Source organism: Cynara cardunculus (assembly GCF_001531365.2).
Source record: "Cynara cardunculus var. scolymus isolate 2C chromosome LG 16, CcrdV1, whole genome shotgun sequence".
NCBI classification, from domain to species: Eukaryota; Viridiplantae; Streptophyta; class Magnoliopsida; order Asterales; family Asteraceae; genus Cynara; species Cynara cardunculus.
The window spans coordinates 1489257-1505781 of NC_037543.1; the positions used below are offsets into that span (position 1 = coordinate 1489257).

The window sequence follows — 16525 nt, forward strand, 5'->3', positions numbered from 1 at the left end:
CTTTTTATGACATTTTTAAGTTTTTAATACAAAACGTCTATTAATTATTTTATAGGACGTTATTTGAAATGGATGGTGTGAGTTTGTTAAAGGCTGGTGTGAATTTGTCAAATGCTCGACAATTCAAATGGATATTTCAACAAAAACAATGAGATGCTTAAATGAAAGGAGTCTCCCAACCTCTTCGAGAAGTTTCGTGTCTTGTCAGCTCTCATTTCTTATCTATTTTCATATATAATATAAAGATAACATAAAGCGTACTGACTCTGACTACCATAGGCTAAAAGAGAAAAAAATACACACTACAACAAAATTGGGTTTATAGGACACCCTCAATATCTAAGTGTCCCAAATATACCGCTTTATAGGACTTAATTTATAAGACCAAAATATAAAGTATCTAAAGGTGTTGTAATAAGTTTATACGACGCTTTTGGGTGTCTTAACAAATTTTTAAGGACATTCTTATTACAAAGTGTTGCATTAGCAACTTTATAGGACAATATATGACACTTTTGAGAAATTGTCCTATAAACTCAATTTTTTATAGGACATTTGTTTTTATAAGACATTTTTTCAAATAGTGTCCTATAAAGCTGATAATGGGATGCTTTATATTAAAAGTGTCTTAAAAAACTTATTACGACATCAAAAGAACGTTATATAAACTTAATACAACACCATTAGATAGAACACTTTATTTTTTTGGTCCTATAAACTAAGTCTTATAAAGAGGTCTATTAGAACACTTAAAAATTGAGAGTGTCCTATAAATCCGATTTTGTTGTAGTGTCATTGGTTTAGTCGGTACAGAGACACAGTAATTTATGTCTTATAGAAACAAGTGTCCTATAAAAAGACATGTTTATAGGACATTTTCTTAAAAGTATCGCATAAAATAGCTGATGAAACGTTTTGCATTAAAAGTGTTTTAAAAAAAACTTTTTAAAAACACTCAAAAGCGTCTCATAAACCTATTACAACGCCTTTAGATATGACCATTTATGTTTTGTAACTATAAATTTAAGTACTATAAAACATTCTATAACTCTATTATAACGCTTTAAAATTGATAACATCCAATAAACTTGATTTTGTTATAATGATATATCATCAAAAATTCCCCTTTAATTTCATTGCAACGGTACAAAATAACCTTCTATATATTACTGTGCAAATTACATGAAAAAATAACGTACTTTAACTTGATTCTTATTTTAGGTAACGTACTTTCAAAACTTCCATTTTGATACCTAAGATGTAAAGTTTTAAACATTTAAGTACTCGGGTAACCATTTACCATGTTGAAGTGGCAAGTGATGTGATATCCAACTCAATATTATTTGTTATTCAACTCAATTTCATCTCATCACTCGCTACATCAGCATGGTAACCGCACTACAACAAAATCGAGTTTATAGGGCACTCCCAATTTCTAAGTGTCCTAATAGACCTCTTTATAGGACTTAGTTTAAATGACCAAAAAAATAAAAAATGTCTTATCTAAAGATGTTGTAATAAGTTTATATGACGTTTTTTGACGTCGTAGTAAGTTTTTTAGGACACTTTTAATATATAGCGTCTCATTAGCAACTTTATAGGACAATTTCTAATTTTAATATTTTAATTTTAAGTTTATAGCAATTTTTTAAGATTGGGGGTGTCCTGTAAACCCAATTTTGTTGTAATGCCGGTTAATGATTCAACTAGTTACCCGAGTACTTAAATGTTTAAAATTTTACATCTTAAATATCAAAATGAAAGTTTTGATAATACATTACCTCAAAATAGGAATTAAGTTAAAGTATGTTATTTTTCATGTAATTTGATCTGTATTATTTAGTAGAATAATATAAATGGTGGATTTAAAATAGGAAGTGAAATAAAGTAACACTACAACAAAATCCAGTTTATAAGACACTTCTAAACTACAACAAAATCGGGTTTATAGGACACTCTTAAATTCTAAGTGTCCTAATAGACCTCTTTATAGGACTTAGTTTATAAAAACAAGTATCCTATAAAAAATGAGTTTATAGGACACTTTCTCAAAAGTGTCATCTAAAGTTGCTAATGCGACACTTTGTATTAAAAATGTCCTAAAAAACTTGTTAAGACACCCAAAAACGTCATATAAACTTATTAAAACACCTTTAGATAGCACACTTTATATTTTGGTCATATAAATTAAGTCTTATAAAGAGGTCTATTGGGACACTTAAATATTGGGGGTGTCCTATAAACTCAATTTTGTTGTAGTGCCAATTTCTAACTGTCCTAATAGAACTCTTTTTAGGACTTAGTTTATAGAACCAAAAAAATAAAATGTCCTATCTAAAGGTGTTGTAATAAGTTTATATGACGTTTCTTGACGTCGTAATAAGTTTTTATGACACTTTTAATATAAAACGTCCAATTAGCAACTTTATATGACACTATTTGAAAAAAATGTCCTATAAAAACAAGTGTCCTATAAAAACTTGAGTTTATAGGACACTTTCTCAAAAGTGTCCTATAAAGTTGCTGATACGACACTTTGTATTAAAAATGTTCTAAAAAACTTGTTAAGACATCCAAAAGTGTCGTGTAAACTTATTACAGCACCTTTAGATAAGACGCTTTATATTTTGGTCATATAAATTAAGTCCTATAAAGCAGTCTATTGAAACGTTTAGAGATTGGGGGTGTCCTATAAATCCAAATTTGTTATAGTTTGTAACGACTACAATAAAGTTGTTCATCATTGGGGATCCTTTTATTGATGATTTCGTTATGATAAGATAAGAATCTGTATTACAAAATATCAGGAACATGTTTCATGCTCGTCTTTTATTGGGGACGTATTTCTTTTATCTAATCGCATGGTCAATAAACGACCACGACAAAGAATAAAAAACATGAGGTTTTTTTATGGTTTCTAATTCTTTAATGTTATAAAGTAACAAGTTTTATCAAAGTGGGTATGTGAGTCTTTAACCTCTTAAAAGGTCAGGGGTTCAAAAAGTGTGTGAGTTTATTTGTTCTATTTACCGTAGTATATACTTCAAAAAGAAAAATACCAAGTTTTATTGTGAATTTAGTCGATCTACCTACTTTCATCTATCTGTTAATTCTCTTCTCGTACAAGGGTAAATTTGTCTTTTCAATACAACAAAATCGGGTTTATAGGACACTCATAATTTCTAAGCGTCCTAATAGACCTCTTTATAAGACTTAGTTTATAGAACCAAAAAAATAAAGTGTCATATCTAAAGGCGTTGTAATAAGTTTATATGAAGTTTTTTGACGTCGTAACAAGTTTTTTAGGACACTTTTAATATAAAACGTCTCATTAGCAACTTTATAGGACACTATTTGAAAAACTGTTCTATAAAAAATTGAGTTTATAAGACACTTTCTCAAAAGTGTCATATAAAGTTACTAATTAGACACTTTGTATTAAAAATGTCCTAAAAAATTTGTTAAGACGCCCAAAAGCGTCCTATAAACTTATTACAACACCTTTAGATAGGACGCTTTATATTTTGTTCCTATAAATTAAGTTCTATAAAGCAGTCTATTGAGACGCTTAAAAATTAAGGGTGTTCTATAAACCCAATTTTGTTGCAGTGCTCCCTCCACCACCCCTATACACAAGGTTAAAGTTGTATTAACGGTTGATCAACCAAGGGCAATGACGGTTGGTGATTTTAAAGTAATCGATGGTTAGGTTATTCTTTTAACTTTTTTTAATGAAATTTACATATAAAATGACTAAAATATCCTTCCCACACGCAAAAAAGGTCGGGTTCATGACTACGATGAAAATGTTTTACGGAATTAACTAGGGACTAAAGGGTCTTTTTGCATTATTATTCCTTAACCACCACATCATCATTTTCTTCCTCCTTAGACCATCCATATAGGGCTTGCAAAACCCTTTCAAAAAGAATTGCAAATGGCCACCTCATCATAGTTTTGTCTTGCACTTGCAAATTTTGCAATTATTATTGCAATGCCAACTAGACCCAAACAAACTTTTTTAATACATAAAATTAATTACTCTTATTTAATATATATATATATATATATATGTATATATATATATATATTATTTTTTTAATAAAATATAAATACAATCATAATAAATATGTTTAATTAATATAGTTAAATTAATTTAAACATTAAATTTTATCATCACCTAAAATTAAAATTATACATATTAAAACATATAATATTGATAAAGTTACATATAATCTAAGGTATATATAATCTAAGCTATAAAATTACATATAAAACATGTTATTAATTAAAAAATAATTAGAATGTATATATAAGTAATTTATAAAATAGTTAATAAATGTTGTAGTGGGGACCACTTTTGAAAGTGTAGGTGAATTGCAAGTGTGTAGGTGGTAATTGCAAAAGCTGATGTGGCACAATTGAAAGTGTAAATGGATTGCAGGGATGTGGATGGTCTTACATTTCCATTCTACCTTAATTATCTCTAATAGGATTAACACCAGGGACGGACCCAGTTTTTTTTTTTTCAAACAGTGGCACCATTTGACTATAAGAAAAAACTATAGCAAAAAAATTTCAAACAGTGGCACCGGTTGACTATAAGAAACAAATATACATAATTTTTTTCAATCGGTAACACTATTTGACTAAGAAAATGACACTAACAAGATTTGAATTTGGGTCTTGAGTGGAATAAAAGCCTTGCAAACCAACTCTACCAAATAAAACTTGTTCTCGTTGTAGTTTCAAAATACATACGGTGGCACACAACCGATTAATACGGTTACATCTTTCACAAACCTAAATTTTTTTACCCTTCGACGAAGAAATAATACGGTGGTACGTGCCACCGTAACCACTAACACCATTTTTTTACTTATCAAGTTAATATTCATTTAGAAGATTAGTTAGACTCTCAATGTCGCTTGCTAACCAGAGTTAGATTATTGGGTTATCTTGTAACCGTAGTTAGGTGGGTACTTCCTTTGTATAAATAGGGGCTAAAACTGAGTACAAAACTATAACAATTTGCTTCATAAACTTAAGCACACTAAAAATGTGGCCTCTTAGTTCACTCATTGCAGCTCTGGCGGTAGTAGCCATTACACATTGGGTTTACAGATGGCGGAACCCTAAATGCAACGGCAAACTTCCGCCAGGCTCGATGGGTTGGCCGTTACTCGGCGAAAGCATTCAGTTTTTCGCCCCTAACCGAACCTGGGACACCCCTCCCTTCATCAAAAAGAGGATCCAAAGGTGAATTACACTTTTACCCATACATACATATACAGTTTGGTTCATACGAAAACAGTAACAACAAGGATAAGAAAATGGCCGTGTTAGTTGGTTCTTACAGTTTCTAACTTTTACATGGTTTTTACTTGATTTGCATGCATGGTTTTGTTTCGAATTCATGTTCCACTACATACCTCTTATAACATATATACATATATATACACAGATATGGGTCGATATTTCGAACGAGTTTCGTTGGGATGAAAGTTATAGTTTCGACCGATGGGGATCTTAACTACAAGGTGTTCCAACAAGAGGACCAATTTCAGAGCTGGTACCCAGAGAGCATGACAAGGGTGTTTGGAAAGCAGAATCCAAGTGTTTTGTATGGGTATCTTCATAAGTATCTCAAGAACATGATGCTGCATTTGGTTGGTTATGGAGGTCTTAAGAAGATGCTTTCAGAAGTTGAAACTGAAGCTGTAAAAGCCATAGAGAAATGGGCTGAACAAGGAACAACAGTGGAGCTGAAAGCAGCAATTGCAGATGTAAGTAACTGCATGTAGTTTCTACTGATGACGTCTTAATGAATTAAGCTTATCATCATATGTTTTGGTGAACAGATGATATTTGGTCTGACTTCAAGAAAACTGATAAGTTATGACATGGAGAAATCATCTGAGAATCTAAGGGAGAACTATGAAGCTTTTATCAAGGGTTTGATTTCAATTCCTATACCATTTCCTGGAACATCTTTCTACAAGTGTCTACAGGTATGCCAGAGTGTGTGTGTGTGTGTGTCAGTGTGTGTATATATATATATATGTATGTATAGGTGAAATGATCACAGTTTTCCATTGATTTGTGATGAAATATGGATGAAACTGATGAATGTGCAGGGAAGAAAGAAGGCAATGAGATTGCTGAAGAAGATGCTAAAGGAAAGACGGGAAAACCCTAATGATGTGAACAGTGATTTCTTCGATTTCGTGGTGGAAGAACTGAAGCAGGATGATACGATAGTTACAGAAGCAATAGCACTGGACATGATGTTTATGCTTTTGTTTGCAAGCTATGAAACAACTACACTTGCCTTGTTGGTAGCAGTCAAGCTTCTCACCGAAAACCCTAAAGCATTGAAGGAATTAACAGTACGTGTCTGTATATATATATATATATATATATATATATATATATATATATGTATATGTGTGTATATAATGGGTTAGGTTAAAGGAGAAGGTGGTCAATTTGCAAGAAGACGGGAAGTTTTGATATCATATATGATTACACACATGAAATACACGTTTAATCATATATGATTAAACACATGTTGTATTGACAACATATAGACATGTAATCATATATGATTAAACAGAACCAAATGAGTATAATCATATACGATATTGAAACTTCTCGTATTTTTTACAAATTAATTAACTTCTCCCATTATTCTTCCTCAATAATATATATATATATATATAAAGTCGAGATTATTTTAAGTCGAGAAATTTATATTTAATTTTCGTGCGAACACTTACATTTAATTTGGTGCAGGAAGAACACGAAAAAATCTTAGAAATGCGGGAAAATCCCGAGTCTGGAATTACATGGGAAGAATATAAGTCGATGAAATTCACGTTCGAGGTGTGAAATTAAATAATGCATGCACTTCAACAAAATTAGGTTATAGGACGTCATCAATAAATAAACGTCTTAATAAACTGCTTTATAAGACTTAATTTATAAGACAAAAAAAAATCATATCTAAAAGCGTTGTAATAAGTTTATATGACGTTTTTTGACTTCTTAACAAGTTTTTTTAGAACACTTTTAATCCAAAATGTCACACCAACTATTTTATAGAACACTTTAGAAAAAGTGTCTTATAAACCCATCTTTTTAGCTAATATGACGTTTTCAATAAAAATGTCCTAACGAACTTGTTATGACGTACAAAAACGTTATATAATCTTATTACAACGCTTTTAGATAAAAGGTTTATATTTTGATCATATAAATTATGTCTTAATTATAAAGTGGTCTATTAAGACATTTATTTATTGGTGACGTCTTATTAATCTAATTTTGTTATAATGATACGAGAATATCTATTTTTGTCGGTTAGTGATAAAAGTATTAATGGCAGGTGATAAATGAATCAGTAAGGCTAGCAAATATAGTACCAGGAATATTCAGAAAAGCACTAACAGATGTGAAGTTCAAAGGTAAATATCCAAACATTACAACACAATATTTTTTTTTTTATAGGATATCAGATATATCTAAATATTATAACAGACTGCTTTGCGGGTTTTATGTTTATAGGAACAAACAATTGTGTGTTATATATGTAAAAGTGTTACAATAAATTGATATGAAAATTTTGGATTTTCTAACAAGTTTTTTTAGGACATTTTTTGAGATAAAGTATTATATTAATTTTTTATAAAAACTTTTAAAAATTGTCATTTATATGAACATATCTTTTATATGACACTAAGGGGTTGTTTACCAAACACTTACCCGGTAAACACTTACCGGTAAAATTCAATACTATTATTTACTTACCGCCACCGGGTAAGATTTTAGTCAAGAAAACGGCTTTCTATGCAACAATTTACCCGGTAAGAGCTGACTATGGAAAGAGTCATTGCCCTCACTTATCGGGCAAGACTCTCAACCTTGCATCGTTCTTACCGAGTAAGATTTTTGGTCCTTACCATATTCATCCGATAAGGTAATATAACTTGGTAAGCACTTATCCAAGTAAACATTTGGTAAACGGACCCTAAGAGAGTTTTTCAAATAATGTCATATATATAGAGTGGACGTTTCAAACGCAACTCATCACATTTGTACAATGCAACTCAATCAATTGAGATATATATATATATATATACACACACACACACACATTAAGATGAGTTTTTCATATATATATATATATATATATATATATATATAATGGTACATTTTATTTCAAAATGTTCGAAAACGTCATATCAACTTATTGTAAAACTTTTATATAAAACGTTCAATTATTTGATCATATAAAACAGTTTAACATAACATTTATATATCATGAGTCCTATAAAACAGTTTTTTGAGACATTTATACATGTTAACGTATTATAAAGCCGATTTTGTTCATGTACCGAAATTAACGGCTTGTAAATTTATAAAGATAATAATCAAGATGCATGCTACGAAACACAACAAAACAAATGACTTTTACCCATAAAAATCATCCACGAAATTTCCGTCGGTGATTACCGAAGGATCACCCAGAAAATACCAATGATTTCAGTAGAATCCGATATTTTTCAAGAAAATACCAACGGGTCACTCTGAAAGTGCCTGGATAATCCGGCAATGATTTGAGTCTCTCACCAACAATTTATCCATCAATTTTTGTAACGGTTTTGTGACGAATCACGTCTTTAACAACAGATTTCTCAAAACCCGTAAGTAAAAATCTTCCATTTAGTAACGAAAGTATTGATGTGGCTTATTGATTAATTACAGATTACACAATTCCATCTGGTTGGGTAGTCATGGTATGTCCACCAGCAGTCCATTTAGACACTGCCAACTATGAGGATCCACTTGACTTCAATCCATGGAGATGGGAGGTATTTATTAGTTATTTTCATACATTTAAACTTATCGACTTATTCCGGTATGACACTGTTAATAAACACTTTTAAGTATTTGGATAAACAACTTATACCGGTGTCAAACCGGTAATAAGGAGTTTTTGAAGAAGTTAAACCCTTCAGACTTATAATAAGTTGATAAGTGATTTTGCAGAAAAGCATAAGTTGTTTCAAACACTACAACAAAATCGGGTTTCTAAGACACTCCCAATTTCTAAGCGTCCTAATAGACCTCTTTATAAATCCAATTCTTTTTTGTAAATAATTTGTTATGAATGAACTCTGCAAGCAGAATATGGATTTCAAAGGTACATCAAAGACTTTCATGGCTTTTGGAGGTGGCCAAAGGTTTTGTGTTGGAGCAGATTTTGCTAGACTTCAAATGGCTGTCTTTCTCCACCGGCTAGTCACAAAGTACAGGTACAGATAGACAAATCAGTAATTAATACTGTAATAAAATCGGGTTTATAGGACGTTCTCAATTTTTAAGCGTCCTAATAGACCTTTTTATAGGACTTAGTTTATAGGACCAAAAAATGAAGTGTCTTATCTAAAGGCGTTGTAATAAGTTTATATGACATTTTTTGACGTCGTAATAAGTTTTTTAGGATACTTTTATTACAAAGCGTCTCATTAGCAACTTTATAGAACATTATTTGAAAAACTGTCCTATAAAAACAAGTGTCTTGTAAAGAAAGTGTAAAGTGTCCTATAAAGTTGCTAATGCGACATTTTGTATTAAAAATGTTCTAAAAAACTTGTTAAGACGCTCAAAAGCGTCATATAAACTTATTACAACGTCTTTAGATGTGACGTTTTATATCTTGTTCCTGTAAAACGGTTTATTGGGACGCTTAGAGATTAGGGGCGTCCTATAAAACCAATTTTGTTGTAGTGGGGTATGCATTCACACTACAACAAAATCGGGTTTATGGGACACTCTTAATTTCTAAGCGTCCTAATAGACCTCTTTATAAGACTTAGTTATAGGACCAAAAAAATAAAGCGTCATATCTAAAGGCGTTGTAATAAGTTTATATGATGTTTTTTGACGTCGTAATAAGTTTCTTAGGACACTAATATAAAACGTCTCATTATCAACTTTATAGGACACTATTTAAAAAAAATGTCTTATAAAACAAATGTCTTGTAAAAAATTGAGTTTATAGGACACTTTTATCTTCATTATCAACTTTATATGACACTATTTAAAAAAATGTCCTATAAAAACAAATGTTTTATAAAAAATTGAGTTTATAGGACACTTTTATCAAAAGTGTCCTATAAAATTATTAATGTGACACTTTGTATTAAAAATGTCTTAAAAAACTTTTTAAGACGCCCAAAAGCGTCGTACAAACTTATTACAACATTTTTAGATATGACACTCTATATTTTGGTCCTATAAATTAAGTCATATAAAGCGGTTTTTTGGGACACTTCGAGATTGCGGGTGTCCTATAAAACCAATTTTGTTGTAGTGTTAGTCTAGCGGAATCATAGTCTTTGGCCTCCTAGGAGATCAGAGGTTCAAACCTCACCAAATATGAGAAGGGTGTATAAGTTTATTTGTTACATTTGTCGTATATAAATATATATATATATATATATATGCGATTTAAAAAACCGATTTATTGGAGTGATTACCAACTTGAATTCCCTTTAAATTCTCAGGTGGGAACTAATCAGTGGAGAGATTGTACGGACTCCAGGCTTACAATTTCCAAATGGGGTCCACGTTAAGTTCTTTGAGAAAGTGAAAGAACATTAATTACTTCCAATGAAAAACCAAGAAATGATGGTTTTATTTGAATATATATATATATATATATATATATAATGAGCTCTTGTATGTATTTCTGGTTTTAGTTTGTTCTTTTCTGTTATGTCATGTTCAGTGTATCAAGTATTTTTTCTGAATAAAAGATAAGAGTGATTTTATTCTTTTCTCCACCACTATTCTACGCTTCAAACTCCTTCACATAATTAAATTGATGTATCTGTACTATATTATAAAGTATTTGACAAAAAAAAAATTAAAAACAGTTTTTTATGCATAAAATATTGTTTATTGATACATATTACTTAAAGTTTAATATTACAATTAAAATGTGCATGAGTACATATTTTTAAAGCTCCATGTTTGAATTCGTGTAACTGATAAACATAATCAAATAAATGATAATATAAAAAATATAAAATATAATTAAGATAATCATTGAGTCCTAACAGTATATTTAATTATTATCTTAAAATTTTATTTTATTAAACCAAAATAAATAATGATTGGTTAGGTAGGGCGGTCGGCCTACTACGGACACCTGTAGGGATTAGTGAAGACTCGCGAAGTAGACATCAAGCAAGAAGAATTAAAAGAAATCGATGAATGTGTCCCGACCAAGCAACATAGAAGCCCTAGTTAGAGCAGTGAAACCTTTAAGGCAAGAGATGTGGGCCACATTACAACAAAATCGGGTTTATATGATACTCTCAAATTCTAAGCGTCCTAATAGATCTCTTTATAGGACTTAGTTTATAGGACCAAAAAAATAAAGTGACTTATCTAAATGTGTTGTAATAAGTTTATATGACCTTTTTTTGACGTCGTAATAAGTTTTTTTTTAACACTTTTAATATAAAGCGTCTCATTAGCAACTTTATAGAACACTATTTGAAAATTGTCTTATAAAAACAAGTCTCCTATAAAAAATTGAGTTTATAGGACAATTTTTCAAAAGTGTCTTATAAAGTTGCTAATGCGACGCTTTGTATTAAAATGTCTTAAAAAACGTGTTAAGACGCCCAAAAGCGTTATATAAACTTATTACAACGTATTTAGATAAAACGTTTTATGTTTTGGTCCTATAAATTATGTCGTATAAAGTGGTCTATTGGAACACTTAGAGATTGGGGACGTCCTATAAACCCAATTTTGTTATAGTGCCAGCTTACTGATCTATTGACAGCCCAGCCAGATGAAGGATCAAGGAAATCGGGATTCCCTCTAGTAGCAGACTCTTGTTATTCATTACAGAATACTAAAACTTCATATCCAAAACGCAGGAACGATCTGACTATAAATTCATTAAAAACTTCATCGAAGAACCAGCATGTTCGTTATTAAACTTCAATTAAATTATAATAAAAAATTGAATTAAAGAAATTACACAAAAAGGAGAACTTTTAAATAGTTAATTTGATACTAATAACGATTATTTTTTCAAATTTTATAATATCTTCGAATTTATATTTTATTCAAAAATAAAAACATTTTTTGTTTTCTCAAAACCACATAAAATCGCATTATAACATCGATATGATAGACCCAAAATATAAAATGAAACATTAAAATCAAGATGTATCTCGCTGCATTGCGTGAGTACCCTTCTGGTATATATAAATTGGTTGAAAAGAATATATTTATCTCTTTAAGAGAAATGTAAGGTTTTTTCGTATATTTTATTATTTCAGATCTTATTTTTAAATAAGATAGTTCTGACTTTCACTACAACAAAATGGGGTTTATTGGACACTTCTAATTTTTAAGCGTTCTAATAGACCTCTTTATATGACTTAATATATATGACCAAAAAAATAAAGTGTCCTATATAAAGGTGTTGTAATAAGTTTATATGACGTTTTTTGATGTCGTAATAAGTGTTTTAGGATACTTTTAATATAAAACGTCTCTTTAGCGACTTTATAGGACACTATTTGAAAAATTGTCCTATAAAAACAAGTGTCCTATAAAAAAATGAGTTTATAGGACACTTTCTCAAAAGTGTCATATAAAGTTGCTAATTCGACACTTTGTATTAAAAATGCCCTAAAAACTTGTTAAGACGCTTAAAAGCGTCATATAAACTTATTACAACACTTCCAGATAGGACGTTTTATATTTTGGTCCTATAAATTAAGTCCTATAAAGTGGTCTATTGGGACGCTTAGAGATTGGGGTGTCCTATAAACTCAATTTTGTTGTAGTGTCTAAAATGCAAGTATTTTTTTTATTAACCTGGATATCCAACGCGCTATGCAAGCCGACTAATCCCAGGGCGACCACCTACTTTGCAGATAGCCCGGAGTCACCGCATTTGAATGTCTGTGGCCACAAGAGGATTTTTATTCCTCCTTAGGTTTGAACTTGGGTGCAACCATACCAGCACTAATGCACCGTATCCCATCAAAATGCAACTATTATGCTTGGATGGAAGGAGCATTCAATACTATCGAGGTTGGATGAAGGCGCCTCTGTGAATTCCTACAAAACAAAGCTTCAATGTAGTGATCAAATTGTCACTACAACAAAATTGAGTTTATAAGATGCCACCAATTTCAAACCATCTTATTAGACTGCTTTATAGGACTCAATTTATAGGATCAAAGAATAAAGGGTCATTATCTAAAGGTGTTGTAATAAGTTTATAGGTCATTTTTTAGTGTGTTAACAAGTTTTATATGATACTTCTAATATAAATCATTCTATTAGCTATTTTATACGACACTTTTGCTATAAATCCATCATTTTATAGGACACTTGTTTTTATAAGAAATTTTTTCAAATAATGCCTTAATAGACCTCTTTATAGGACTTAGTTTATAGGACCATTTATTATAACAAAATTGTGTTTATACGACGCTCTCAATGTCTAAGCGTCCTAATAGACCTCTTTATAGGACTTAGTTTGTATGACCAAAAAATAAAGTATCATATCTAAAGGCGTTGTAACAAATTTATATGATGTTTTTGACATCTTAATAACTTTTTAAGAACACTTTTAATATAAAGCGTCACATTAGCAACTTTATATGACATTATTTAAAAAATTGTTCTATAAAAACAGTGTCCTATAAAAAAAATTAAGTTTATAGTACATTTTCTCAAAAATGTCCTATAAAGTTGCTAATCCGACACTTTGTATTGAAAATGTTCTAAAAAACTTGTTAAGACGCCCAAAAGCGTCATATAAATTTATTACAACGCCTTTAGATATGACACTTTATATTTTGGTTCTATAAATTAAGTCCTATAAAACGTTATATTGAAACGCTTAGAAATTGATGGTGTTCTATAAACCCAATTTTATTATACTGTAACTTACAGTATTTTGTGCTATAAATTTTCGAAAATATGTTTCTCACACGCTAAATTCTATTTTATATAAACATATATAATATTGTTTTGACCCTACAAATATAAAATGGTCCACTCACAACAAATTAGCATGTTTCATTGTTAATTTTTTATTAAATATTTTTGTTTTTTACATTAATTGTTTTTTTTTGTTAGTTGAAGTATAATTTATAATTTTTATTAGTTGATGTTTAATTATTAGTTTTTTTTGGAAATTTTTATGGTCGGATGGTTTGCAGGTTCTGAAGGAATTTGATGGAATTGGAATGTTGAATTTTATAATTTTATTGACCAAATTTTACTTCTCGTTTAGGTTATTCTTTTTCATGAAAGGAATATTTAAAATCATATAGATTCCACAAATAAATAAATTTAACATTCTTTAACAACTACATGGTATTTTGATGGAACGGAATTCTCTATTTTTATAATAGTAAATATGCTTTTAACCAATATACCTTAATCTCATAAAACCCTATGTGACCATCGTCGACCACCGTCAATCTGAATTACCGCCGAACATGGCCATCTGAACCACGGCCGACTACCATCGCCATCTAAACCACCGCCGATCACCGCCATATGAACCATCATGGACCACCACCGATCTGAACCACATTCTACCACCGCCACCTGAAGCACCACTGATCTGAACCACTGTCAACCATCGGCAACTACCACCGATCTAAATTACTGCCAGACACCGTCGACCACCAACGATTTGAACAACTACCAATCTGAACCACCGTCGACACCCCGATCTGAACCATCGTTGATCACCTCCATCTGAACCACCACGGACCACCGTCGATCTGAACCACTGCCGACCACCGCCATCTGAACCACTGCAGACCGCCACCTATCTGAACTACCGTGGACCACCACCGATCTAAACCACCGTCGACCACCGTTGATTTAGTAACGTTGTTTGGCTTATGGTTATATTTGGGTTGTATTTACATTGTTTTATATATTAAATATTTACTTTATTAAATTTTAGTATTCTTAATTTTTTTTTTAAATAATTTTTTCAAAAAAAACCATTTTGGTCATTTACCAATATTCATTCCTATTCCAAAGCTACATCATGTGAATTAAACATACATATTCAAATTTCTTAACAGATTCCATTATACTGTCTGTCAACCAAACAGGTGATCAAACCTGACAACATTCAATTCCAATTCTTTCAAAGTCAAATTTCTTTAACATATTTTATTTCATCCAAAAACATTTCGCGAACACCTTAAGGTCGAATTTATTAGTTGATGTTCAATTATTAACTTTTTGGTAATTGTTATGGTTACAGTTTGTTAGTTAATTTCTAATAGGTATTTTTCCAAAAGATTATTTAAAATGGATAATAAAAAATATTTCATTTAACTCGAAAGATATCATTAATTATATTATTTAAAATAATTAATATATTTAATAAAATATTATTTTTTCTCTTTTATATATTTAATTTCAAATATTTTTATTGATGGAATAATTAAAAAAAAATCATTTTTCTCTTCAATCATTTTTAAAAAGTTCTCCAAATTTGTAGTCATTTTTCTTCTACTTTTTTTCATTTTGAATAAAGTTTTGGAAAATCTGTTGAAGGAAAAAAAACAGCTCAAAATTCTCAAAATCTGCATTTCTTTATATTAGATAATTTGTTGGAAATGCTCTTAAATAGTAGTGTTAAGGTTTATCAGTTGATGCATAATTATTAAATTCTTGTTAATTATTTTTTTTAATTGGTTTATTACTTTTGCTAGAAAAAAGGGAAAGGTTTTTGAAAAAATATTACAATAATATCATCTTAATCAAAAAGATAAATAAGATGAAAATTTTAACCCTATTATTAAAATTCTAAGATCCGTTACTGTAACTGTTTTTTGCTTTTTCACTGAACCCTTTCACGTAAGTTGATAGCAAACAGTCTGTAAGGTTTGAAACAGAGATTGAAAATAACATTTTTCATCCAAACACTATCCTCGTAACCGGTCCCGATCCCGACCAAAAACCCAAGGCTCGGTTTAGGTGCTTTGTAACCGGTTATGAGAACCGGTCCCTGGTCGTGCCCAAATCGGTCCTATGTATTTTTTTTTTAAATCGATTTTTTACATAGTTTTCTTGTTTTTAAGTTTTTTTAACGAATATAAAAGTGTTATTATAATACAGTTGAAAATATGTAATTGAGTCAGTTAAATACACTTAAAAAATACATTATTTTGCAAATATACGAGCTGAAATCATGAATTGTAACAAGATTTATGAACGTTTGTGACTTGGTATCTTCTCTCATACACCATACGACTTGCATATATGAAATAGAGGTAAAGGAGACAAAAAAAAAAGGTCAAAATGGAGAAAAAATGGTCATATGGCCGTTGGGTATCAACAATAAAAACAATAATATATTTGAAAAATCAAGCTGATCCCGGGCCAGGTCCATGACCGGTCCGAAACAGCCCAAGGCCGGGCAGGTCGCAAGTCGGTCCCGGTT

The 16525-nt window shown here is 30.5% G+C and overlaps 1 protein-coding gene across 1 annotated transcript; it reads left to right on the plus strand.

Moving 5' to 3' along the window:
• The first annotated feature begins 5167 nt into the window (after window positions 1-5167).
• LOC112499609 (cytochrome P450 87A3-like) lies at window positions 5168-9327 on the plus strand. Its single transcript, XM_025102918.1, has 8 exons — window positions 5168-5259; window positions 5465-5786; window positions 5862-6011; window positions 6138-6389; window positions 6796-6885; window positions 7388-7466; window positions 8767-8873; window positions 9190-9327. The coding sequence occupies exons 1-8, from the start codon at window positions 5168-5170 to the stop codon at window positions 9325-9327; spliced, it is 1230 nt and encodes a 409-aa protein (XP_024958686.1).
• Window positions 9328-16525: the final 7198 nt, after the last annotated feature.